General features: G+C 38.1%; 2 protein-coding genes across 3 annotated transcripts; both read left to right on the forward strand.

The window, feature by feature from the left end:
- Nucleotides 1–409: 409 nt before the first annotated feature.
- Nucleotides 410–5,349, forward strand: LOC140882657 (uncharacterized). 2 transcript variants are annotated; one of them, XM_073288786.1, is made up of 9 exons: nucleotides 410–685; nucleotides 2,581–2,683; nucleotides 2,771–2,854; nucleotides 2,937–3,028; nucleotides 3,120–3,433; nucleotides 3,605–3,839; nucleotides 4,138–4,342; nucleotides 4,684–4,836; nucleotides 5,033–5,349. In XM_073288786.1, exons 2-8 carry the CDS (start codon nucleotides 2,591–2,593, stop codon nucleotides 4,762–4,764), a joined length of 1,104 nt encoding a protein of 367 aa, XP_073144887.1. In that variant the 5' UTR covers nucleotides 410–685; nucleotides 2,581–2,590; the 3' UTR covers nucleotides 4,765–4,836; nucleotides 5,033–5,349. The 2 variants fall into 2 exon arrangements, with proteins under 2 accessions (XP_073144887.1, XP_073144888.1); XM_073288787.1 differs by having other exon boundaries at nucleotides 410–678.
- On the forward strand, nucleotides 4,778–27,700 carry LOC140879238 (S-adenosylmethionine carrier 1, chloroplastic/mitochondrial-like). Its single transcript, XM_073282915.1, has 9 exons — nucleotides 4,778–4,814; nucleotides 5,033–5,160; nucleotides 10,927–10,980; nucleotides 11,128–11,223; nucleotides 26,510–26,575; nucleotides 26,824–26,875; nucleotides 26,991–27,046; nucleotides 27,220–27,305; nucleotides 27,435–27,700. Exons 1-9 carry the CDS (start codon nucleotides 4,778–4,780, stop codon nucleotides 27,565–27,567), a joined length of 708 nt encoding a protein of 235 aa, XP_073139016.1. The 3' UTR covers nucleotides 27,568–27,700.
- Nucleotides 27,701–27,977: the final 277 nt, after the last annotated feature.

Here is a 27,977-nt window from a genome sequence, read left to right on the forward strand (position 1 = left end):
TATATAATAATTAAAATAAGAAATAATTTTGATTGATTTTTAAAATTTTGATTGGTAGTTTTAATGTTTGGTAAACTACCAAAAAGTTCGATTTTATAATTAAATTATGAACAGTTTTGAGTAAAACCTAACGCTGTAATATAGTGGCCTTTAAATTAGGGATTAACAATCGGATCAAGTAGTTTGGGTCTCGTACCAACTAGATCAGAAACCGATCGGGTGCAAAAATCAAGTAGATCGGGTTTTTACTCGGGTTCGGGTAGTAACTGAACCCACTTTATATTTAGTCCCATCGATTTCTACGTGATTGGATATCCGATTATTATTAATATATATATTTTTAAAAAAACTATTTGACAACCAATTGGATAAACCGATAAGCCCATTAGTTTGTAATTTGTATGGGCTATTGAACAATAGAATTGGTGTCGAGAGGCTGAGAGGTGAGGAGGCAGAGCCGCAATCGGCAATCGCCCTTGTTCTTCCATGGGAGAACCTCAAAATTGGAGATCGATTTTCGAGATTGTAGATTTGTAGCAGAGGGCAGACCATCGATTCAAAGCAATCGAGTTTCTTTATCCGCAGCTTCGATCGGCTTGAAGAGTTTGCTGTAGTTAGAGGTTGGAAAGTGGGAACAGTATCACAATTCACAGCCCTAGAAACTTGCTTCTTGCTCTGGTAAGTGGTAAGTGCTCGGCACTCCATGGTTTCGAAAATTAGTGAGACAGTGATTTTGCATAGATATTATATGTTGTGATTTGGGAATCTCATTTACTATCTTGATCGACCTGCTAAATTTATCAAGTTATATTGTTCTTCGATTAGCATCAGCACTTTTATGTATATGTGCTTTATGATTTCAAATATTATTTGTTGTGATTTGGGAATCTCCACTGTCTGGCTTGCCCCGATTGCATTTATTTGATTTCCCAAAGTTTATATACAAAATCTCGATGTTGAATGATTGAGAAATGTTTGTCATCATCATATTTAAGGCATGCAACCGTTTATGTAATGTTTTTTTGCACGTATTCTGATTTCTGATTGTCTAACTCATAAATTAAAAAAGTTTGGTTGCGGACTCGGCGTTGATTTTGAGTTTTGACCAAATGGCGGAGGTTGAAATATACATAATGGCATGTTGGGATGCCAAGATTGGATTTATCAAACTTTTTAATTTATTATATTATATTATATATGCTAATTGCTATGTTTTCTAACGATTAATTATTTTCCTTGCTTAGTTTGTTATTGTGGACATTGGACAAGAATATTTTGATAACCTTTGAATTTCTTTCTTAGTACATTAATTTGTAGTTTGTGTCCATTTTTCTTCATTTTTTTAAAAGCAAGAAACCGAAACCGACCCGACCCAAAACCGACTAGTTGGGTACCCAAGGGTGTCGGTTCGGTTTCGGGTAGTGTTTTACACTACCCGACTAATCGGGTACCCGACCAGAATTACCCGAACCTCGTACTACCCGACCCGTGCCCACCCCTACTCTAAATACATAAAGCTGCATAGGATATCTTGAATCTATACGTTCTCATACCTCTCCTCCTACGTAGAGATGACAATGGGTCGGGTCTAAACCCGGCCTCGCATTGAACCCAGCCCCGGGGCGGTCCCAGCAAACCCGAGACCTGCCCCACCAAAAAATATATATTAATATATAAATATAAAATATATATGTATATATATTAATAATATATAATAATAATTTTAGTTTTATATTAAATAATTAATAATTTATCCATAATTTGACTTTATAATATTTTTGGATTGAAATGATTTTTATATATTATGATATTTTGAATATGAAGATATATTATTAAAATTTTTCTTTTGTTATTATTTACCAATTAAATAAAAATGATAAATTTTAATTTGTGATAATATTTTTTATCCTAAATATTATTAATATAAGTTTGAAAAATAAATTTAATGGTATTTTGTTAATTTTTTAACTTAATTAAAATTTTTATTTAATAAAATTTAAATTATATAAAATTTGGCGGGTCCAACAGGTCTAACCCGGATTGGACCCGCCGGATTCACGGGGCGGGCGGGACCATGGGGAAGCGGGGCCCCTAACCATTCCTATGTAATAACACGTAATTTTGCATTAATGAAGATAAAAGTTAATGTTGATATTTTATCTTGAGCATGATAGATAAAGAAAATAAAATGTACAATCTCATTATTTCTATCAGATGAATTCGTACTGATGTTGAATATGGTTTTATTTTTGGATAATCAAGATTTTAAAATTAAATTTGTTTTCAATCTATATATTGACGCAGTTGTCGTGTACTTGATTTGGGTATTAGAGCCCTAAATATGGAGATTTTAGAATTAACGAATTTTTGAATGGTTTGAGCATGGAAAAGGCTGGGGATATAATTGCTTAAATGTGAATCTTGCATTTTTAGTTTGAAATATGTATTGCTTAACATTATTGGAGCAATTTTCCTTTCTCTTATCTTTTGGTAGCTTCCATCTTCTTTTAAAAATTTGCTACCATCGCTTGCAAATTTTACCTATTGTTATTTACCACGAGTTAATTTTTCCTTTTAAAGGAAAGCAAAGATGGTTGGAGTCACTTTAGGCTTGCCAGGTCCTTGGGCTGATAGTAATTATGAAACGGCTGATCATTACTCTACGAAAATTGGTGGACTTCCTGTATGCAATTTTATTTCATCTGATAGTAATTGGTTTTGGAATATTTTTATTACCTCAAACTTTAGGTTTCTCTTTTTCATGTAACAGGATTGGCCTTTTCCGATAAATACTGTAATACAAGCTTTGCTTCAATGCAGTACATGTGGAAGAAATCTTAGTCTTATTTCGCAGGTCTAATTCTCAGCTTATCTTTATCATCCTCAACAATCATGTGAGAAAATTATTTCACCTCATTTTTTTCACATACTTCCAGGTTTATGCTCCAATTTCTAGTAAAGATTTAAATGTAGAAGAGCGAATAATCTATATTTTTGGTTGTATGGTTCCAAAATGTGACAGCCATCTGTAAGTTCTTTTTTGAACCATTTTATGAATTCTGCACTTAATTTGTCGTTGGGTAAATTTACTACCGTTTCATTCACATTTACTGGTGAAGGTGGCGTGCACTTCGAGTTCAGAAGATTTCTAGCTTAGAGGATTCATTACCTTCTTGTGATGACGTGGACCAAACAACAATATCATCTCTTTCTATTTCAGAAACTAATTGGCATGATGATCTATGGTCACTCCAGCCTAGAGAAGAGCATGGTGATGAAACCGATGATGACATAGATCTGGAGGAGTTGGGCATGGCACTGTCTGAAGCTGCTGCACATGTTGCTTCTGCCAGCAAAAGGCAGAGTAACGATAATGAATCCAGTAGAAAGTCTCTACCCACAGATCAGCAAGCCATTGATTCTAAAATACTAGGTAACATTTGCATTTTAGTGAATTTGTGAGACACTGTAAGTGAAGATACCCAGGTTTAGTTAATGACGTCATCATTTTATTGTTTTAGTTTTTGACGCCGATGTGTATAAAATATGATGATCACAACTTTTTACTGACTAGGAGTTCATGTTTATGTTTATTCAATTGCAGTTATGCCTTGCTTTTATATATACACCCAGGAAGAGAAATTTTTGAGAAAAGTTGTTTCTGAGAATTCGAAGTATCCTTTACCATCCATCAAAGTGTATGAAGATAACTCTGAAGTTCAGTCAAATGATGAAACATATGAAGAAGAGAATTATGAATATGATAGAGCCTTGCATGCTGATAGGACTTACCTTAAGTTTAAGAAACGAGTGGATGAATACCCAGAGCAGTGCTTCAGGTAATGTCTTTTAAACTCATTGTATACCATTCTTTTTCATTTTATGACATGTATATATGATTGTGTCTCTTTCAGCCCTGAAGTTTTTCCTTGTATCTTGAGATAAGATTTTTCTTTGTAATCAAATTATGTAGTTTCTTAAGATCACTCTGTCGTTAAGTTGTTATATGTTGTGTCATCGAATGATTGTTTGAAGTATCTGGTGGTTCTTTCTTTTCACAGTGCTATCTTAGGCTTCGTGGGTGTGATTTTATTTCTATACATATTTATATAAATGCCTTTGTGCACCCGCACCCAGGTATTCATATGGAGGGAAGCACTTGTTGGCTTCTGGAGGGGCTGTCGACCCTGGGCTCTGTAGATTTTGTGGTGAATTAAGACACTATGAAATGCAGCTGATGCCCCCATTGATATACTTCTTACAGGAAGCTACTGATGATCCAGAAATAACTTCATTGGAGAAATTCGATTGGATGACTTTGTTAGTCTTTACATGTTCCAAGGCAAGTGTCCTTTTTTTTTTTATGCCAGAAATATTTCTGAAGCTGTGATATTTGGACACAACATATAAAAAGTGGTAATTTGCATGCCAGAATTAAGCAAGTATTACCTTTATTTTTTGGCTTGAAAATTATGCTACATGAATACACCTTCCTTCTACTCCATTGCACCTTACTGCAAGATTTTGAACATATTTATCTTCAGTCCAATGGATGTATGACCAATTCCTTGTTAAGTAGTCACAAAGAGATTCTGCTCTTTCACAACTTTTAGTCTACTTCTGCTGCTTGGTCACTGACTCACTGTTAAAGTTTATAACACATGCATCTCTTTACTATTTTAGAGCTGCTCGATGTCTTCATACTCGGGTGGCTGTGAGGATTGGACCATAGCCGAAGAGGAAGTTGTTGTTCAATATGAGTAGCATTGTATACATGATGGCTGACCATCTAATGCCAACCAATTGGAAGTCTGGTGTGCGTATCATTTCCTGAAGGTAATTTTTCTTCCAGAAAACTTGAAATTTTAGTACAGAATAATGCTTTGGTCGGTCCCAAGATGTGACAGATATGCATAGAAGACTGATTCTCCCTTCAATCAATGGAAAAATCTTCAATTCTCATTCATGATTCTATAAATGATTGTTGTATTAAGATACATTAAATCGTTCTGTTTGATTGTATTATTTGCAGGATGGCATCTTCTCGAAGCTAAAGTTGCTGCTGGTTCACAAATTGCAGCTGGATTTCGTTCCAATGAAAGATACATTAACCATATGAATACGATTCACAAGGGCTTTGAATCAATTGAATCGACCGTGGTCCGGGAAAAATGATGGTACAAAAATGATGATACTACATGAATCGATTATCGAACTGATTAAGTTTTATGTATTTGCTAATTGTATCATTCCTTTCTCATTGTCTAGTAGAAAAAATAATCAGTGGGTGATACCATTGTGTAGAGATAATTTATAGGGTGATTATTAAAATAATTGGACATGATATGATATGATATGATATGATATATGTATATATATATATATTTATATAGAAATTTTCAGTTGTCCAACCAATGATGCACAACTCATCCCCGACCACTAAAACCGTAGCGGGTTTTAGTTATAAGAATTTTTTTTAAAAAAAACAACTAAAACCCGATAGTGGGTTTTAATGGTCGGGGACGAGTTGGGCAACAATGGTTGGGCAGCTGAAAATTACTCAATATATATATAATGGTTATGAATAAGTAATAGTGTTTTTAATTTGGTTGATTAACAGTGACATAAGAAAAGGGAAGAACGGAGATATTAGGAGTTTTCTATTTTATTATTATTATTTTTTTTTTCATTTAGTAAACAATAGAACCATTTATTGTTCATCTTCACTGGAATTAAGAATTAAAAATCATCCCATATTCAATTATTTAAGAGCCTTTGGGTTTAACAAATTTTTTTATTTTTGCAAGTAAATACTGGATGGATTAAGATTAATTTCGTGCAACCATGGTACTAATGTTTTCAGTAGACGAAATATAATTATTTTTTATTGGGTTATTAGTTTCAAATTTTTAATTGCATTTTCGACGTATGTTTGAATGCGGATTTTTAATGGCTGATGGTATCAAGGTTTACATTTTCATGTAGAGCAAAATCAATATTTACTTTGAAAATGTTCCACGTGGATGATTGTAACGAAAAAAACATAAGTACGAATATAAGTATCATTTTCAACGATAGACGGTATAATGATTCTAATGACATTGCTTTTGGTTTTCCCTTAATAAACCATATAAGGAAAAATGGTTTCTTAGTGTTTCTAATTATATTTTATAGGATTTTGTTGACAATTTGATCCGGTTTTGCAGATGCATCCAATAAGACAAATGAAAAATCTTCAGTTGCAATCGGAAAGGTTTTTTTTGCCTCTGTCAATGTGAGAGAAGAAAAGCCATTCGATTTTTTTCGGACATTAATTATTTGGTATTTGTCAAACAAATTCCTCCATTTTTAATATATCTTTTACCTGAAGTTTTATGCCAATTAGTTTAACTCGTGGACAACAAATATATTGGTGACAACTAATAGCATTTTCTATTGTAACACCTTTGATATTTTGTGTATCCTTCCAGTTTTAATCTGTCAAGATTTTTTTTTATGTAAGGAATCTGTATTTAGAGGCAGTTGATGGCATATTGCATGGGAAATTTCTAAATTCATAGATGTATAATGAAATAGATCATGCATTCTCATGCTTGGGTGCCCATGTGAATCTCCGGGAAGTTCTATGCTGCCCTTGGAGTTGCTACTCCAAGAGCAGATCAACGGTCCAGATTGGTGTCTATGACAGACGTTTAAATTGTAAGTATTCGGTTTAGAAATAATGTGCGAGTTGATTGATAATTTTTTTTTAATGACAGGGCATCTGCTATTTTTCTTGGTGTCTATGAACCTTCTAAGCAAAAACTTCTAAGTAGCCTTCCAGACTTTATAGCCTGATTAGGTTTTGGCTGGTGGTCTATTTGTTGAAAACCTTAAATTATTGCCGATTCCCCTCGGTATGAACGGCGGAAGGAAATGCGTTACAGAATAGACAAGGAGCTAGAGTTTTTGAAATTACCTTGGGTTTTTGAAATTACCTTGGGTTCTTGGGTGCTTTGAACATGCCTTTTTCCCCGTGCATTGGAGTCTCTTTTGGCAAATAACTGAAAGAGTGGGTGCCCAGTGAGCCAACTTGTGGCTATGGGCTTTGATGACTCTTTGTACAAACAATCTTTTGTTTAATGTAATTTACACTTTTATTAATGGCAATGACTTTATCTTTCTTCATATTGTTATATTGTGATATACTATTGTTGTTTTGATAAAGACCTTGAATATACTATAGTGTATGTAAGATGTGGTAGAACATGGGGATGTCTATCATGAAATACATCTTATAGTCACTGTATATTCTAAACTGTTCCTAGTCGATTGAGCCGTCCGAGAATAAGGATAAGGATCGCTCGAGTGTGAGACTAGCATTTGCGATGCGGAGTACCACGTTTCATTGGTAGGGAACATGGAGATGTTCGAAGCATGCAAATGGATATTCATAGGATGAATAATCGAACTACCCTATCCGGACTTTCCAAGTGGTTATCACTTATCGAGTGGATAAAGTCCGCGGTTTTGGTTGTACACCATTAGTCCTTACTACTTGAAACATCATGGAGACTCTATATGCTAGTACTGTGCTTTGACTCGTTTACCGACTCTATGGGGGTCATCAGGTGTCGGGATTGGGTACAGTTACAACACATATAGGAGTCGATGCATTGTTGTCAAGGATTCACCACATACTTGCGAGTGTGGATATCCTATGCGATCTGAGGAGATATTAGTGTGACGAATCTCTGGCCAGAGTACTTGATGTGATTTAAGAAATGGTTTCTTAGTAGCACATGCGATGTCACTAATTTGATCTTCAAGATGTATTGCATAGTTATCGAATCTTGAGCGACTCTCGATATACCAATGGTTGTTGATTCGATCGGGATATATGGATGAAGGGACCGTACTGTACGCGAACCAAAATCTACTGGTTCTTGTAGGCACTATCAGTGATACCTAGGGAATCATGGGGCGATGTTGCTAGGCGCTTTACCATGATTCGTTGGGCAAGTCGGAAATCGTTGTTCCGAGTCACAAGGAGTTGTGAGCCCACGGCTAGCTGTATCCCTGAACCATTGAGGGTCACACAGTGTAATGGAGTTTTTAATCCCCGTTGAGATAGTTAAATTTAAAGAGTTAAATTTAATGAATAAAGAAGTTGGACTTCTTAAATAAGAGTAAGGGAGTAGGATTTCCTAAAATGACATAGGGATGTACATTTTTGGAAACCACTGAATTCGGATTCAGGAAAATTTATCTTGACTTTAAAATGTGCAGAAATGGTTTCTGTGCACATTGGTAAAATCGGTTTATCAATCGGAGTCACGATGAATTTTATATTAATTTCTGAACATGCGGGCTTTGCTTGTCGGGCCTCAACTTATGACTAATGGGCCCTAAGGTGTTAGTGGCCTGCATTATAAATAAGTTATTGCAGTACAGAAATTAGATACAACTGGTCATAATTTTGAGAGCAATTTTTCGAAAACCCTAGCCTCCTCTCTCTCAAATTCGGCCGCCCCCTCCCTTCTCTGCGTGAGAAATTCCGGTCTGTGATTTTGAATTGCAGTCTGGAATAGCGAATCAAATTCGTTTATTCTCTTCGTAGAAAACTTCTGATAGATTTTCTAGTGCAATCTATCAGAGGGATTAAACCTCTATTCGTGGACCTGATTGAAGGAAAGCTTGTTCATCAGTTCCAGGGAGATACAAGAAGCGCAGAGAAATCTGTGTGGTGTCCAATAATCTCGCTTCGAGATTGAAGGTAAAATTTAATAATAGTTATTTAATTACACACACAAATAATTTAATCGTTAAACGGTTGATACCTACACTATGGAATTGTTCCATAATAAAATTTTTAAACTTCCGCTGCACCGGGTATCAATCGTGATTGATCTGAGAGCCGCGTTTTCCAACAATAACAACTTGCAAAATGCAGTTTGTAGTTAAGAGTCACACACATGGTTTCTTATTGTATAATTATCTTGGGATTGGGAAGTGGAGGTGGAGGTCGATGAGAGTCTTGATTTGCGATTGGGTTGAAGATCGTCTTTGAAGGGTTTAGGCATGATTTGGGTGTGTTGTACAAGATAGGTGGGGTGTGATTCTGATGCAGCTAGGAAAATGGATAATTCGAAATAAAAACTTTTAAAACATAGTCACTCTGTACAAAATGAGAAAAATGACTTCTTACTCAGTTCATACTATAACTTAAATGTAATCTTGTAGTAGTCCGGTTCCATTTTACAAGATTAAGTGATTTTAAACATGTTAGAAAATGACATATAATTTTAAAAGTGTCAAAACATGTTTAAGGAGTCCTTATTTGGTGAAAATTAGTGGAAAATCAGATTCGGAACGTCCGAAAATGGTAGGGTAGGTCCCGGGGGTCCAAAAATGAGCTCGGAAGGACAAAAACAGTTCGAAGCATACGAACCAGTTCGGACCCTCCGAACCAGTTCGGGCCGTTCGAACTCAGCAGAGTCCATGTATCAAAAGTGGCTCGAACAAGTGGCAGTTCGGGCCATCCGAACTCCCGCTAGATTGAGGTGTCAAAAATGCACTCTACACGTGGAAATCATGCCCGGTTTGGAGCCTCCGAACCCAGTTCGGACCGTCCGATCCCAGACCTATAAAAAGGGGTCCGAGGCTCTCATTTTGAATGTCAAATTTCCTCTCATCTCCCGGTAATGGCTCTATTTTAAGCGCTTCGGGACTTTTTCTTTAAGAATTGGAGTAAGAAATAGTATTTTTATAGCGGACATTGTCCGCAGTAGCAACCAGGTGGCGGAGCTCTGGCGTGGCGTTCAGGGGTCGTAGCTAGGCTATGCCCAGGCTCTGGGGCATGCGACATTAGCGGGCTGACGATGGACGAAGGTATGACTTTGGTTCCCTATAATAAATAGGGAGTAGGCTATAGTTTAATTAAGGCTTTTAGAGTCTAGTAGGTGATGTATGGCATGCTAGGTAATGCATGGTTATTATGTTGTAGTGCTGCATGGTAGGCTTGGACCTAGATGGGAGCTTCTAGGATCTACCTTAATAAGGTGCAGAAGTATTATTCGAGATATCCAGATTGAGTATGCATGTATTATGTGTTTGCATGGATTATGTATTGCATGTTTTATATGTCTTTATATACAGCATGTCACGACTGTATGTTGCATACATGAGCATATTGAGCCTGTATCCTTGTGATATCCGGTATTAAGATATTTACCTTGTCAGTAGATGGTTGGACACATAGGCTCGTGTCAGGTCACCAATATTAGTTGGACACATGAGCTCGTGTCAGGTCACTGATATTTGGTTGGACACGTGGACTTGTGTTAGGTCACCATCAGGGCATCTAGGTATGTCTGTCACCTCCTGTAGAGATAGCTCAGCGTGGTACATACCAAGACCCAAGTTATTCTTTATCAGATATTCTTGACCTCGTGTCTTGATACCTAGTTCATTTGCATTCATGCGCATATAATAGTGTATACTCATACTCTCGTACTGAGCATGTTAGGCTCACTTCCGGTTATTTTTTGTTGGCTGGATGCCCTATTCCATGAGGCAATTGCACGTAGTTCTCCCGGAGATAGGGAGGTTATGTGGTGACCAAGGCTGGATAGCGGGGTTGACCACTAGGTTTTGCTTACCTGGTATTTGACTTACTTTAATTCCGCAGTTACTCTGATTAAGATTATTTTATTGATTAATTTCATGCTTAAGTTCTGATTAGTAGGTGATCACGACGCGGGTCACTACAAATCTCATGTTGAATAATCATGTTATAATCCACCATTTATCCGATAATATCGTATGTTTAATTACTCAACCAAATAACCAATCAAACGCTTCATTATCCAGCCAACCAAATGCGACACAAAAATTTATAAGTACTGTTTTCTTGTTCCTCCATACGGCTATCTGATTTATAAGTAGACTGCAGGTGCCCTTGGAGGCCTTGCTGCTTCCTTTGTTCGTGTTCCTACGGAGGTAAATATATTTCGCTCTCTTTTCTTTAATTCGTTCCCTTGTTGGGAATGGGACTGTTTGTTTACTAAATGGCTTCCATCTCAACATTTACATTTGGTGTTATTGCTTGTGTCTTTTCTGGACTATTCATTGTTCTTGAAATATTAGGTAGTTAAGCAGAGGATAAAAACTGGGAAATTTGATTCTGCCCCTGAAGCCCTGAGGCTCATTGTCTCCAGAGAAGGCTTTAAAGGTCTTTTTGTGGTATCTATCTTTTCTTACCACATGTCCCTCTCGATTGTGTTACTGTTGACATTATGATTTTTGAATGTTTTCTGTAGAAGGAAATTAATTATTTGTTGTCATCAACCATAAAAATTTGTTGAAAACAATGTCATTGGTCTTTTCAATGTCTACAACAAAGCACTATAAAACAATTGTTGGGATTTAGTGTGAATCTTCAACTCAATCACTACTTTATCTTACACCAGTTAACAACAAGAAACCTCACGAGCATCAACAAGATTCCCAATAAGCGATTCAAGACAGAACAAAGAACTTGATCTTGATGATCAACACAGCAGCAATAAAAAACAATCACAAGAAAAAATGACTCAGAGATTTACGTGGTTCGATATTAAATTGCCTACATCCACGAGAGGCTGCTCTTTCTTTTATATTACCAACAATCCAGATACAAACACACACCAAAATTCATCAGACTACAAATCAAGAAAAATTTACTCCAGATAAACAATAAGAACAAATTTCAGAGTCTCTATCATCCTCACTTGATGCCTTATTCTTCTTCGTTTCAGCTGCACCTTTCTGATTTTCACTCCTGGCGTGTTGAGATTTTTCAGAGATTTGTATCGTGTTTGAATGCTATAATCGATATCTCCAACTTCCACAATTTTACCCTTTTAAAGTCGGTTGAACAGTTGAGCTCCTTCAACGACTGGTAGCTGTGAACTCTACTTACTTCTTGTTTGGATTTGGGCTTCATTTAATTATTGTCCGAGTAATTAATTTCAGCCCAAGTCTGAATTGAAGCCTCATAGAGCAAGTCCAAAAACCAGCTGTAACACGTTGAGGCCCAAAAATAGCAAACATCACTTTACAAATCTCCACCTTGTCTGTTATGTTGGGCGGCCTCCTTTCTCCTCCTTTTTGATCATGCTATCCCTTTGTCAGTTACCCCAATCAAGTCTAGGCATAGCTTGAACTTAGATTGAGGTAATGACTTAATGAATGCATCAGCTGGATTATCTTCAGTTCTTATCTTTACCACCTTCACTTCTCCATTTGCTATTATGTCTCTTACAAAGTGAAGTTTGACATCAATGTGTTTCGACCTTTCATGAAACACTTGGTGCTTATATAAGTGTATGACACTCTGATTATCACAATGGCCTTCAACCATTTCTTGTTTCAAACCAAATTCAGTTATTAACCCTTTCAACCTAAGTGCTTCTTTGATTCCCTCAGTTATTGCCATATATCCTGCCTCTGTAGTTGAGAGGGCAACAACCGGTTGCAGCACTGATTTCCAGCTTATTGCAATTCCATATGCTGTAAAAACCAGTCCAGTGAGTGATTTTCTTGTATCAAGATTTCCAGCATAATCAGAATCAACAAATCCCTCTAAAGGTTTACTGTCATTGTCTTTTTTCTGAAACAACAATCCAATGTTCAATGATGCTTTCAGATATCTTAGTGTCCACTTCAAAGCATCCCAATGAGGCCTCCCCGGATTTTCCATGAATCTTGACACAACACTTATGGCATGCGCTAGATCGGGTCTACTACAAACCATTGCATACAATATGCTTCCAACTCCACTTGCATAAGGTATAGTAGTCATTGATTCCTTTTCATCTAAGTCCTCTGGTGATTGACTTGATGAAAGCCTCAATTACTGACCAAGTGGAGTAGTGACTGATTTAGACTCATGCATATTAAACTTCTGTAGTACTTTGTTTAAGTATGCCTTTTGTTTTAGAGACAAACTCTTGATCTGTCTGTTTCTCTGAATTTCCATACCCAAAATCTTCCTTGCTTCTCCAAGGTTTTTCATATCAAATTCTGTACTGAGTTTACCCTTGAGTTCTTCAATATCAGCTCTATTCTTGCTTGCAATGAGCATGTCATCAACATATAAGAGCAGATAAGTGTAAGTGAGATCTTCTGCTTCTCTAAAATATGCACAACTGTCATAACTGCTCCATTTGAAGTTTATTTTATTCATAAAATCATTAAACTTCAAATACCATTGCCTGAGACTTTGCTTTAACCCATAAAGTGATTTCTGAAGCTTACTGACCTTATTGCTTTCCCCACTGTCCAGGTATCCTTCAGGTGGTTCCATTAAGATAGATTATTCTAATTCACCATGGAGAAAAGATGTCTTCACATCAAGTTGTTTCAATTCCAGATCTAGTTGTGTGACAATAGCCAATATCAATCTTATTGAAGTATGTTTTACAACCGGTGAGAAAATCTCATTGTAATCAATTCCCTCAAGCTGTGAGTAACCTTTTGCTACTACTCTTGCCTTGTATTTAAGCTTGCTGTCAGCAGTGGCATCTTATTTGATTTTGTAAATCCCTTTGCAGCCAAGAATCCTTTTCCTTTTTGGTCTTTCAATCAGTTTCCAAGTATTGTTCTTATGTAGGGATTCAAGTTCCTCTCTCATGGCTATTTTCCACTCCTTCCTATACTTACTGACCATAGCTTCCTTGTATGAGGAAGGTTCATCAAACTCAATCTTTTCTGCAGTGCTTAATGCATAAGAGACCATATTGCTTCAGCAAATCTTATAGGAGGTCTTATTACCTTTTTTGTCTGTCCCTTGCCAATCTGTAAGATTGAGGTTGATCATCACTATGAGATTGATCACTGTCTTTAGTTGATTCCTGAGTTTCAGCTTCTGTTTGATATTATCCACCGAGCTTTCTTTTCCAGGTAACTCCACCTCAACTTGTGATTCTTCATTTTTCTCTTCTTCAATTTTAAGCTCTGATTTCTTGAGATTATAGCCCATCCTTGACTCATCAAAGGTCACATCTCTTGTATTGAAGCACCTTGGGCCAGTAGGCTCAAGATTCCAGACCTTAAATCCCTTCACACCATCTGGATATCCAATAAAAATGCATTTTAAGGCTCTAGGTTCCAGTTTACCTTGATTTATATGTTGGAAAACGCGGATCTCTGATCAATCACGATTGATACCCGGTGCAGCGGAAGTTTAAAATTTTTATCATGGAACAATTCCATGGTGTGGGTATCAACCATTCAACGATTAAATTATTGTGTGTGTAAAATTCAAATAACAATTAATTAAATTTTACCTTCAATCTCGAAGCGAGATTAATGGACACCACACAGATTTCTCTGCGCTTCTTGTATCTCCCAGGAACTGATGAACTCCTTCAATCAGGTCCACGAATGGGGTTTAAATCCCTCTGATAGATTGCACTAGAAAATCTATCAGAAGTTTTTCTGCGAAGAGATTAAACAAATCTGATTCGTTATTCCTGACTGCAATTCAAAATCACAGACCGAAATTTCTCGGGCAGAGAACAGGGAGGGGACGGCCGAAAACTTTTGAGAGAGAGGAGGGTTTCGATTTTCTGTCTCAAAAATTATGAGCTGTTGTGTGTAATTTCTGTACTGCAATAACTTATTTATAATGCAGGCCACTAACACCTTAGGGCCCATTAGTCATAAGTTGAGGCCCGACAAGCAAAGCCCGCACGTTCAGAAATTAATATAAAATTCATCGTGACTCCGATTGATGAACCGATTTCACCAATGTGCACAGAAACCATTTCTGCACATTTTAAAGTCAAAATAAATTTTCCTGAATCCGAATTCAGTGGTTTCCAAAAATGCCCATCCCTATGTCATTTTAGGAAATCCTACTCCCTTACTCTTATTTAAGAAGTCCAACTTCTTTATTCATTAAATTTAACTCTTTAAATTTAACTATCTCAACGGGGATTAAAACTCCATTACACTGTGTGACCCTCAATGGTTCAGGGATACAGCTAGCCGTGGGCTCACAACTCCTTGTGACTCGGAACAACACTTTCCGACTTGCCCAACGAATCATGGTAAAGCGCCTAGCAACATCGCCCCATGATTCCCTAGGTATCACTGATAGTGCCTACAAGAACCAGTAGATTTTGGTTAGCGTACAGTACGGTCCCTTCATCCAAATATCCCGATCGAATCAACAACCATTGGTATATCGAGAGTCGCTCAAGATTCGATAACTATGCAATACATCTTGAAGATCAAATTAGTGACATCGCATGTGCTACTAAGAAACCATTTCTTAAATCACATCAAGTACTCTGGCCAGAGATTCGTCACACTAATATCTCCTCAGATCGCATAGGATATCCACACTCGCAAGTATGTGGTGAATCCTTGACAACAATGCATCGACTCCTATATGTGTTGTAACTGTACCCAATCCCGACACCTGATGACCCCCATAGAGTCGGTAAACGAGTCAAAGCACAGCACTAGCATATAGAGTCTCCATGATGTTTCAAGTCGTAAGGACTAATGGTGTACAACCAAAACCGCGGACTTTATCCACTCGATAAGTGATAACCACTTGGAAAGTCCGGATAGGGTAGTTCGATTATTCATCCTATGAATATCCATTTGCATGCTTCGAACATCTCCATGTTCCCTACCAATGAAACGTGGTACTCCGCATCGCAAATGCTAGTCTCAAACTCGAGCGATCCTTATCCTTATTATCGGACGGCTCAATCGACTAGGAACAGTTTAGAATATACAGTGACTATAAGATGTATTTCATGATAGACATCTCCATGTTCTACCACATCTTACATACACTATAGTATATTCAAGGTCTTTATCAAAACAACAATAGTATATCACAATATAATAATATGAAGTAATATAAAGTCATTGCCATAAAAGTGTAAATAATATTAAACAAAAGATTGTTTATACAAAGAGTCATCAAAGCCCATAGCCACACAGTTGGCTCACTGGGCACCCACTCTTACAATCTCCCACTTGCCCTATTGCCAACTAGTCATACTACGTAGACCCATTGCTTCGCGATGTTTGTCAAACAATGGTCCTGGCAAGGGCTTAGTAAGCGGATCAGCGATATTGTCTGCAGAGGCCACTCGTTCGACAATGATGTCTCCTCTTTCCACAATCTCCCGGATTATGTGGTATTTCCTCAGTACGTGTTTGGATCTTTGATGAGACCTTGGTTCCTTTGCTTGAGCAACGGCACCCGTGTTGTCACAGTACACCGGGACTGGACCAACAAATTCAGGAATAACGCCCAACTCTTGGACGAACTTCCTCATCCAAACGGCCTCTTTAGCAGCAGCTGATGCTGCAATGTATTCAGCCTCAGTGGTGGAATCCGCTGTGGTGTCCTGCTTGGAACTCTTCCAAGAGACAGCACCGCCATTGAGCATGAACACAAATCCAGAGGTTGACTTCGAGTCATCCACGTCACTTTGGAAGCTAGAGTCGGTATAGCCTTCCAGTTTGAGTTCTCGTCCTCCATAAACCATGAACATATTCTTAGTCCTTCGTAAGTACTTAAGAATGTCCTTCACGGCTTTCCAATGCATTTGACCAGGATTAGACTGATATCTGCTCGTGACACTCAGAGCAAATGCTACATCCGGTCTGGTAGATATCATCCCATACATGATACTACCTATAGCTGACGCATATGGTACATGTGTCATATTCTCTATCTCTGTATCAGTCTTGGGACACATAGACTTGGATAGAGAAACTCCATGACACATGGGTAGATGTCCTCTCTTGGACCCATCCATTGAAAACCGTTTCAATATGGTATCGATGTAGGTTGATTGAGTGAGTCCTATCATTCTCTTAGATCTATCTCTATAGATCTGTATCCCAAGAATGTAGGATGCCTCACCCAAATCCTTCATCGAAAATCTACCTGATAACCATATCTTTGTTGACTGCAACATCCCTACATCATTCCCAATGAGTAGGATGTCATCAACATAAAGTACTAAGAATGTCACCGCATCCTTAACTACTTTCTTGTACACGCAAGGTTCCTCCGGGTTCTTGATGAAACCAAAATCTTTAATTGTTTCATCAAATTTCTGGTTCCAACTTCTTGATGCTTGTTTTAGACCATAAATTGATCTCTGAAGCTTGCATACCTTATGCTCGCTTCCCATGGATGTGTACCCCTCAGGCTGCTTCATATAGATTTCTTCCTTAATGTCTCCATTAAGAAAAGCAGTCTTCACATCCATTTGCCATATCTCATAGTCATACCATGCAGCTATGGCAATAAGGATTCTTATGGACTTGAACATAGCAACTGGTGAAAAGGTTTCATCATAGTCAACTCCTTGCCTTTGAGTATAACCTTTCGCCACCAATCGCGCCTTGTAGGTCAATACCTTACCATCAGGCCCAAGCTTTCTTTTGTAGATCCATTTACACCCTATTGGAACAATTCCATCGGGAGGATCTACTAAAGACCAAACTTGGTTTGTATGCATCGAATCCAATTCTGACTGCATAGCTTCAAGCCATAAATTCGAATCCGCATCAGAAATTGCTTCCTTGAAGTTTCTTGGATCACATCCAATGTCGGGTTCATCTTGATCCCCTTCAAGAAGAAGACCATATCGAATAGGAGGTCTAGAAGTCCTCTCGGATCTTCTAGGTTCAGGCGTGTCCAGCAATGGTTCCTGAGGTGTAGGATCGTTATTTTGTATTTCGGGTTCTTCTCGAACCTCTTCGAGTTCCATCATCTCGCCTTTCTTATCCAATAAGAACTCCTTCTCCAAGAAGGTGGCATTCCTAGAAACAAACACCTTTGTTTCAGCAGGATAATAGAAATAATATCCGATTGAATTCTTCGGATACCCTACAAAATAACATAAGCTGGATCGACTATCCAACTTATCTCCCACTGTCCGCTTCACGTAAGCAGGACATCCCCAAATCCTCAAGTACGAATACTTAGGAGCTTTGCCATTCCATAACTCGTATGGTGTTTTGTCCACTGCTTTAGTGTGGACGTTGTTCAACAACAATACCGCCGTTTCAAGCGCATAGCCCCAAAACGAAGGTGGAAGCTCAGTGAAGCTCATCATAGATCGAACCATGTCCAACAAAGTTCGATTACGACGCTCCGATACACCATTAAGCTGTGGTGTCATAGGAGGAGTCCACTGAGAGAGAATCCCATTCTCTTTTAGATAGTCCAAAAACTCGGTACTTAAGTATTCTCCACCTCGATCCGATCGAAGTGCTTTAATACTTTTACCTAGCTTGTTTTCTACTTCAGCCTTGAATTCTTTGAACTTTTCAAATGCTTCAGATTTATATTTCATTAAATATAAATACCCATACCTTGAATAATCATCAGTAAAGGTAATGAAGTAGGTGTGGCCATGTTGAGTCCCTACTCTAAATGGACCACAAACATCTGTATGGATCAAATCCAACAGATTCTGACTACGCTCAGGTTTCCCCTTAAAAGGAGATTTAGTCATTTTTCCTTTTAGGCAGGATTCACAAGTAGGTAGAGAGTTAATATCAGACATATCAAACATGCCCTCTCCCACTAGCTTGTTCATCCTCTTTGAAGAAATATGACCTAGCCTAGCATGCCAAAGGTTCGCCGGGTTTTGACTATCGATTTTCCTTTTGTTTGTTGTCGCCGGTTTATCAACATAATTCACTGGAACGTCTTTTAGTTTTAAGTTGTATAGATCGTTTTCAAGTTGTCCATTTCCAATTAAACATTCATTCTTGTAAATATTGCAAATCCCATTCACAAAATTGCAAGAATAACCATCTCTATCAAGCATAGAAATAGAAATAATGTTTTTAATTAAATCTGGCACAAATAAAACATCTCTTAACAATAATTTAAAACCGTTCTGCAAAGTCAAACAAACATCTCCAATGGCCGTAGCTTCAACTCTGGAACCATTCCCGAGCCTTAGCTGGGTCTCACCCATTCTAAGCCTGCGACTTCTTGTCATCACCTGCAAATCATTGCAAATGTGAGATCCACATCCGGTATCCAATACCCAAGAAGTTGTATTAAGTGACATGTTTATTTCAATATAGAACATACCCTTTGCAGTTCCCAACTGCTCAAGATATTCCTTGCAGTTGCGCTTCCAATGACCCGGCTTCTTGCAGTAATGGCAAACATCCTTGGATTTTCCATTGTTTGAAGCCTTTGTCTTTTGCTTCTTCTCGGGCTCGACTTTCTTGGGTGGGGTAGAACGTTTCTTGCCCTTCATACTTGGCCCCTTCTTAGCAGAAGATGAGGAGCCCACCAAGAAAGCTGGCTTATCCTTCTTAAGTGTGGATTCATATGTAACGAGCATATTGACCATCTCTTCTAGGGTGGCCTCTATCTTGTTCATATTAAAATTTATCACAAATCCATCAAATGAAGAAGGAAGAGACAGAAGCAATAAATCCACATTGAGTTCATGCTCCAACACCAAATCTAGGGTCGCCAACTTCTGTATGAGCCAAATCACTCGTACCCCATGATCACGGACCGAAGTCCCTTCACGCATGCGGCACGTCATCAACTCCTTAACAGTAGCGAACCTTTCAGCCCTCGACTGAGCCCCAAAAAGTTCCTTGAGTTGCGCATGAATGTCAGCAGCATTCACCGTGTCCTCAAATCGCCTCTGGAGTTCATCAGACATCGAGGCTTGCATATAGCATTTGGTCTTGATGTCATGGTCACACCATGCATCAAGTTTGGCCAATTCCTCCGGACTTATATCAGCTGGTGCTTCCTTCGGAGGTGCTTTCTCTAACACGTAGAGCATTTTCTCCGAAGTTAAGACAATCTTCAACTTCCGGAACCATTCCGTATAGTTGGCGCCAGTCAACTTGTTTTGTTCGAGGATCGAGAATAATGGATTTCGCGAATTCATTGTATGAAATACTGAAAAGAAAAACAGACATATATCAATGATTGTTTAACAATTTACTAAGACATAAAATAGGCGAATTTAATTTTATGAATCTCACTCCCACTATTTTAACGATTTCACCACCCTCTAGTGAAAACGGGAAACTTTTTCTTTAGTGAGAACATGGAGTCCAATTGACAAACTTATGGTCCCGAATAATATCAGCCAACCATAATTCTCAAAAGGTAGAGCCCAATTGCTTCCAAAGCAACCCCCATGTGTTTACCTCATGTCCAATAAGGGCCCAATAATATGACGCCGTTTAAAGTGACATGTCAAGATGACCCATCAATATTAAGTTGTGATGGACGGTCGCCATGTGGATCCCCCAATAATATGAGCCGATCCCATGGGAGTTCCACCCAACTTACAACATTTGTCGATCCAATGTACAGCTTTCCGACGGACGGGCCCCCCCAATAATATGAGCCGGACCGTATCCGCGGGTAGCATCACATACATTGACCGTTGATGGAAGGTGGGAACATTTAAACAAATTTAAATTTCCTTTATTTATCTTGATATAAATTTTAAATCATATTTAAAATGAGGGATTTTTAATTATAAAAATATTTGTCTCATCATATTCATTTTATTGCATGCTTGCCGGATTCACGCAATTTATGTCTAAACATGCATACAATCATAATATCAAATATTATATAGGATGATCGATTCCATTTCTAATTGACCCGTGGTTGCCAATCACGGGTCTTAGTCCAATCCTAGGTAATATGCAGTATGCAATGCAATCCTATTACATGTGCTTCCAATTTACATTTCTTCAGTCTTTATTGTCTGCTGGGCCCACCATCTTCAAATCTTGATCTCCCACTAAATCTAATGCATTTACAATAAATAACAATGACAAGTAGGGGATACATTTTTAGGGGTGGGAACGGGCTATAAACCAAGCCCACTTTTATTACATATGACATTCATATCGGGCCATAAACCAGGCCCATTAATAAAACCAACAACAATAAAAACAAAATGTAAATTCCTAACATACACCTACAAAATTGGTCATGGCAATCGATCATCCTTATCCAATAACATTTAATTCAAAATTAATTTATTGGATAATATGCAGTGGCAATTCAAATTTAAACAAGATAAAATCATATTTTATATATAAAATCTCATTTCACATATAAAATCATATTTTATCTCTATATCAAATAAAATCATATTTTATCTATAAAATCCAATTTTACAAATAAAATCATATTTTACTCAATATATCATAAGATCATATCTTATCATCAATTGTACCAAAATAATTGAATTCAAAATTCAATTTACGGATAAAACATTAAAATTTTCCAAAAATTCAAATTTATCCAAAATCAATTTTAAAATTTACGAACTCGAACAATTCGATCCGAAATCTCGTGAACCAATCAAAAACAATTTTTGACCGGACCAAAAATAAAATTTTATCACATTAAAATTAATAAAAATTTAATTTTTCCCGCGGGCCGCCCGGGACACTCCCGGGCCGGTCCGCACCCGGGGCGCGGGCCGGGGGCAGCCCGGGGGCAGCCCGGCTGCCCCCTTAGGGCAGCAACAATTGCTGCCCTGGCGGCGCCTGGTGCCGCCGCTGGGCGGCGCCATGCGTCGCCCTGGGCGGCGCCGAGCGCCGCCACTGGGCGGCGCTGTGCGCCGCCCTGGGCAGCGCCGAGCGCTGCCCTGCGCAGCGCCCAGCGCTGCCCTGGGCGGCGTCGTGCACCGCCCTGGGCGGCGACGGTCGCCGCCCTGGGCGGCGATGTGCGCCCCCTTTGGGCGGCGCCGTGCGCCTCCCCCGGGGGCAGCGACCATCGCCGCCCCCTCCGGGCAGCGATCCAATCGCTGCCCGGGTTTTGCCCCGGAAAAAAAAATTTTTATTTAAAAATATTTATTTTGTTTCAAAAACCGAGACTCAAAAATTTTGTACAATTGATTAATTCAATCGTTTGATCTGAGCAACCTGGCTCTGATACCACTGTTGGAAAACGCGGCTCTCTGATCAATCACGATTGATACCCGGTGCAGCGGAAGTTTAAAATTTTTATCATGGAACAATTCCATGGTGTGGGTATCAACCATTCAACGATTAAATTATTGTGTGTGTAAAATTCAAATAACAATTAATTAAATTTTACCTTCAATCTCGAAGCGAGATTAATGGACACCACACAGATTTCTCTGCGCTTCTTGTATCTCCCAGGAACTGATGAACTCCTTCAATCAGGTCCACGAATGGGGTTTAAATCCCTCTGATAGATTGCACTAGAAAATCTATCAGAAGTTTTTCTGCGAAGAGATTAAACAAATCTGATTCGTTATTCCTGACTGCAATTCAAAATCACAGACCGAAATTTCTCGGGCAGAGAACAGGGAGGGGACGGCCGAAAACTTTTGAGAGAGAGGAGGGTTTCGATTTTCTGTCTCAAAAATTATGAGCTGTTGTGTGTAATTTCTGTACTGCAATAACTTATTTATAATGCAGGCCACTAACACCTTAGGGCCCATTAGTCATAAGTTGAGGCCCGACAAGCAAAGCCCGCACGTTCAGAAATTAATATAAAATTCATCGTGACTCCGATTGATGAACCGATTTCACCAATGTGCACAGAAACCATTTCTGCACATTTTAAAGTCAAAATAAATTTTCCTGAATCCGAATTCAGTGGTTTCCAAAAATGCCCATCCCTATGTCATTTTAGGAAATCCTACTCCCTTACTCTTATTTAAGAAGTCCAACTTCTTTATTCATTAAATTTAACTCTTTAAATTTAACTATCTCAACGGGGATTAAAACTCCATTACACTGTGTGACCCTCAATGGTTCAGGGATACAGCTAGCCGTGGGCTCACAACTCCTTGTGACTCGGAACAACACTTTCCGACTTGCCCAACGAATCATGGTAAAGCGCCTAGCAACATCGCCCCATGATTCCCTAGGTATCACTGATAGTGCCTACAAGAACCAGTAGATTTTGGTTAGCGTACAGTACGGTCCCTTCATCCAAATATCCCGATCGAATCAACAACCATTGGTATATCGAGAGTCGCTCAAGATTCGATAACTATGCAATACATCTTGAAGATCAAATTAGTGACATCGCATGTGCTACTAAGAAACCATTTCTTAAATCACATCAAGTACTCTGGCCAGAGATTCGTCACACTAATATCTCCTCAGATCGCATAGGATATCCACACTCGCAAGTATGTGGTGAATCCTTGACAACAATGCATCGACTCCTATATGTGTTGTAACTGTACCCAATCCCGACACCTGATGACCCCCATAGAGTCGGTAAACGAGTCAAAGCACAGCACTAGCATATAGAGTCTCCATGATGTTTCAAGTCGTAAGGACTAATGGTGTACAACCAAAACCGCGGACTTTATCCACTCGATAAGTGATAACCACTTGGAAAGTCCGGATAGGGTAGTTCGATTATTCATCCTATGAATATCCATTTGCATGCTTCGAACATCTCCATGTTCCCTACCAATGAAACGTGGTACTCCGCATCGCAAATGCTAGTCTCAAACTCGAGCGATCCTTATCCTTATTATCGGACGGCTCAATCGACTAGGAACAGTTTAGAATATACAGTGACTATAAGATGTATTTCATGATAGACATCTCCATGTTCTACCACATCTTACATACACTATAGTATATTCAAGGTCTTTATCAAAACAACAATAGTATATCACAATATAATAATATGAAGTAATATAAAGTCATTGCCATAAAAGTGTAAATAATATTAAACAAAAGATTGTTTATACAAAGAGTCATCAAAGCCCATAGCCACACAGTTGGCTCACTGGGCACCCACTCTTACATTATATGTGCATAGGCTAAGCAACCAAACACCCTAAGGCATGAATAATCAGCTGGAACTCCATTCCAGATTTCCATAGGAGTCTTCTGATTCAGGCCACTTGTTGGACATCTGTTTATTAGATAGTTTGCTGTTGCAAGAGCCTTACCCCAAAAGGTTTTAGGTAATCCAGCATTCAGTATGAGACATCTTATTCTTTCCAAAAGTGTGCGGTTCATCCTCTCAGCCACTCCATTTTTTGGGGGCGTGTGAGGCTCAGAAAAATGCCTAGTGATGCCCCTTCTGCTGCACAAATCCTTGAATTCCTTTGAAAGAAATTCGAGTCCATTATCTGTCCTTAGATACTTCACTTTGTGTTTTGTTTTATTCTCTATATTCACCAGCCATTCTTTAAACTTGAGGGCAGCATCATCTTTAGACTTTAACTAGTAAGTCCAAAGTCTTCTTGTATGATCATCAATGATTGACATGAAATATCTACAACCTCCATGTGTGAGAGTCTTAGAAGGGCCCTAAAGATCCGAGTGTATATATTCCAGTGGCTTAGTAGATGTATGTTTTCCTTGTTCAAACTTCACTCTCTTTGCTTTTCCTAAAATGCAGTAGTCACAGAAGTCAAGTCCCTTCACTTTCTCACCACAGAGAAGTCCTTGCTTTGATAACTCCACTAGTGCCTTCTTACTAGCATGGCCAAGTCTCATATGCCATAGGCTTGACTTGGCTTGTACCTCATGAATTAAAGCTGAGCCTCTATAAATGTTTTTTCTTGTAGAATATATAGAGAGTTCATCCTCAATCCTTTCATCACTGCAAGAGCACCTCTGGAAATTTTAATCACCCCATTTTCAGATTTGAAACTATATCCTCCAGATTCAAGTGTTCCCAAAGAGATTAAATTTCTCTTTAATTCAGGGACAAATCTGACATCCTTGAGTATTCTTTCCTCACCAATGTCCATCTGCAATCTGATAGTTCCATTCCCTTTAACTCGGCAAGACTTATCATTTCCCTGTAACACCATTCCCAGATCTGATTCATTTAATTCCTCAAACCAGGCCTTTGAAGGACACATATGATAAGTGCAAACAAAGTCTAAAATCCAGACACTCCTCATATCATTTTCAGTTATTGTAAGAGCTTCTGCATTGTCATACCCTTCAGATATAATAGTTGCTTCTGCACTTTTCTTGGTTTTCTCAATGAATCTCTTCTTCCTTTCAGGACAGTCCCTTTTTAAAATGTCCTTCTTTGTGACATATGAAACACTTATACTTGGGTTTACTTTTGGAACGAGCTTTGGTTTTTATGAGAGCTTTGGGTCCTCTTATCCGGCCTTCCCCTGACATTCAAGCTTTCACCCAGAAACTCACTATTTGCTTGAATTTTCCTTTTCAATTCCTTTGACTGGATTTCAGATTGAACTTCATCCAAGGATATAGATTGATCTCTGCCATACAACAAGACATCCTTGAAGTTTCATACGATTTAGGTTAAGAGTTTAGTAATATAAGAGCTTTGATCCTCGAGTTTAACTTCAACATTTTCAAGATCATCAAGGATCTTTATAAACTCTTCTATTTGATCCTCAATGCCTTTTCCTTATTGAAATCTTAAAGAATATAGTCGCTGTTTCATATACAGTCTATTAGCAAGTGACTTAGTCATGTAAATACTTTCCAGTTTAAGCCACATCCCACAGGCTGACTTTTACCTAGCAACTTCCCTCAATGGCTTATCTCCTAGACACAAGATAATAGCACATTGAGCCTTCTCTAGTATATAATCTCGTTCCTTCTGATTCAATGAGGATGACATTTCCTCCTTCGCTTTCAGTGCTTCTCCAAGCGCTTGCTGAATCAGAATCGCTTTCATCTTGATCCTCCACAGAGCAAAGTCATTCTTGCCCGTGAAATTTTCTATGTCAAACTTCATTAATCCCATTGCATCCAAGAAACCCACGGACGACGCCACTGTTGGGATTTTGTGTGATTCTTCAACTCAATCACTACTTTATCTTACACCATTTAACAACAAGAAACCTCACGAGCATCAACAAGATTCCCGATAAGCGATTCAAGACAGAACAAAGAACTTGATCTTGATGATCAACACAGCAGCAATCAAAAACAATCACAAGAAAAAATGACTCAGAGATTTATGTGGTTCGGCATTAAATTGCCTACATCCACGGGAGGATGCTCTTTCTTTTATATTACCAACAATTCAGATACAAACACACACCACAATTCACCAGATTAAAAATCAAGAAAGCTTTACTCCAGATGAAAAATAAGAACAAATTTCAGAGTCTCTATCATCCTCACTTGATGCCTTGTTCTTGTTCGTTTCAGCTGCACCTTTCTGATTTTCACTCCTGGCGTGTTGATATTTTTCAGAGAGTTGTATCGTGTTTGAATGTTATAATCGATATCTCCAACTTCCACAATTTTCCCCTTTTAAAGTCGGTTGAACAGTTGAGCTCCTTCAACGGCTGGTAGCTGTGAGCTCTACTTACTTCTTGTTTGGATTTGGGCTTCATTTAATTATTGGCCAAGTAATTAATTTCAGCCCAAGTCTGAATTGAAGCCTCATAGAGCAAGTCCAAAAGTCCAGCTGTAACACGTTGAGGCCCAAAAATAGCAGACATCACTTTACAACAATCTTTCATTTTTTTTTTGGTTTCAGGGATATGGATCATTTATTGATCAATTCTGCATATATGAACAATTTCGAATAGGTAATAATTTGGCTGTAAGTTCCCTTTTGGAAACTTTGCATAATGGTCATTGTTTAAATGACCTGATGAATGTTAATGGTAAATAAATGTATTGGATAGAATAAATGATGATTATGAACTGTATAATTCTGTTCGCGTTGTGTGGAAACTATTACCAGTCCATGGTTTATATATTGTTCCATATAAGTATTCTTGCTTTACTGATTGATGCTAAGATGATTAGGATGATAATAGGATCATCATCATTATTTGTTCTTACCAGGCAAAGAGAGATATGCAAGATCCTGAAAATGCAATAGTTGGTGATTTTGCAGGTAATTTGATTTTCTAACGCATACAATGACTTTCACGCTTATGTTTCTCTGTGTGAAGTGAAGTGGAGTTTGTTCAATTCATTTAAATCTACATTTAATTTCCGTTGTATCTTAGGCGCTCTGACTGGATCGATAACAAATCCTCTTGATGTAATTAATACTAGGTTGATGGTTCAGGTATAATCAAACCCTTTTCTTCCGCTCTCTCACACCCACACACACACACACACACACACACATGTTTTTGCATGTGTTATATGCAGTGAAGAGTGATAATATATACATACATCTAACATATGTATGTTTTCAGGCTTTTGGTTGGTGAACTTAAATGTCATGTCTCCATACAAGGATCAACAAACCAATATAAAGGCATAGTTGACTGTGTCCAAACAATTGTAAAAGATAAGGCATACCCGCTCTTCTCAAGGTATATATTCAATCCCCCATCGGTCTTATTTATAACTAAAAAAAAAACATTACTGAATTCAGGCCTTTAATTATGAAGACAAAAGGTTTATGCAAAGAAAGCTGTGTAAAAATTGGTTTCATCACAGAGAATTAGGCCAAGAGTACTATGGATAGGCATAGGAGGTTCAATATTCTTTGGTGTTCTTGAGAGCACGAAGCGATTTCTCGCAGAGAGGGATCCCAATAATCAGCAAAATTCGAAATCCAAAACAAAATTATAAGATATTGATTTAAATTGGACTAGTTAAATGTTGGGTACTAGTAAGTATATTTGTATGCAAGGCTTTCAATGAGTAATTACGATAAGATGTTGGAGGCTTTTTGTTTAATATAAATACTGAGCAAGAAAATATACGAAAGAATGAAACACAGAAAGAATGGAGAACTGAGCTTATATTTCTTATATCTTTCGTCTGCCTCTTTGTTGCCTTATATAGGCAATTGAAAAGAGTACAATTCATAGATAAATACATGCACCATATTCAACACGCATGCTAAACAAGAAATGAAAGAAGACAAACCATCAGCAGACATGTGCATGTGTTTTCTTCCTACAAACTATGACTTAACAAATATATTGAATGTGAGTTACACATGCATGCCTACCAAATATGACCACGTTTACAATCAA

This window comes from Henckelia pumila, chromosome 2 (assembly GCF_033568475.1).
Source record: "Henckelia pumila isolate YLH828 chromosome 2, ASM3356847v2, whole genome shotgun sequence".
Taxonomy (NCBI): Eukaryota; Viridiplantae; Streptophyta; class Magnoliopsida; order Lamiales; family Gesneriaceae; genus Henckelia; species Henckelia pumila.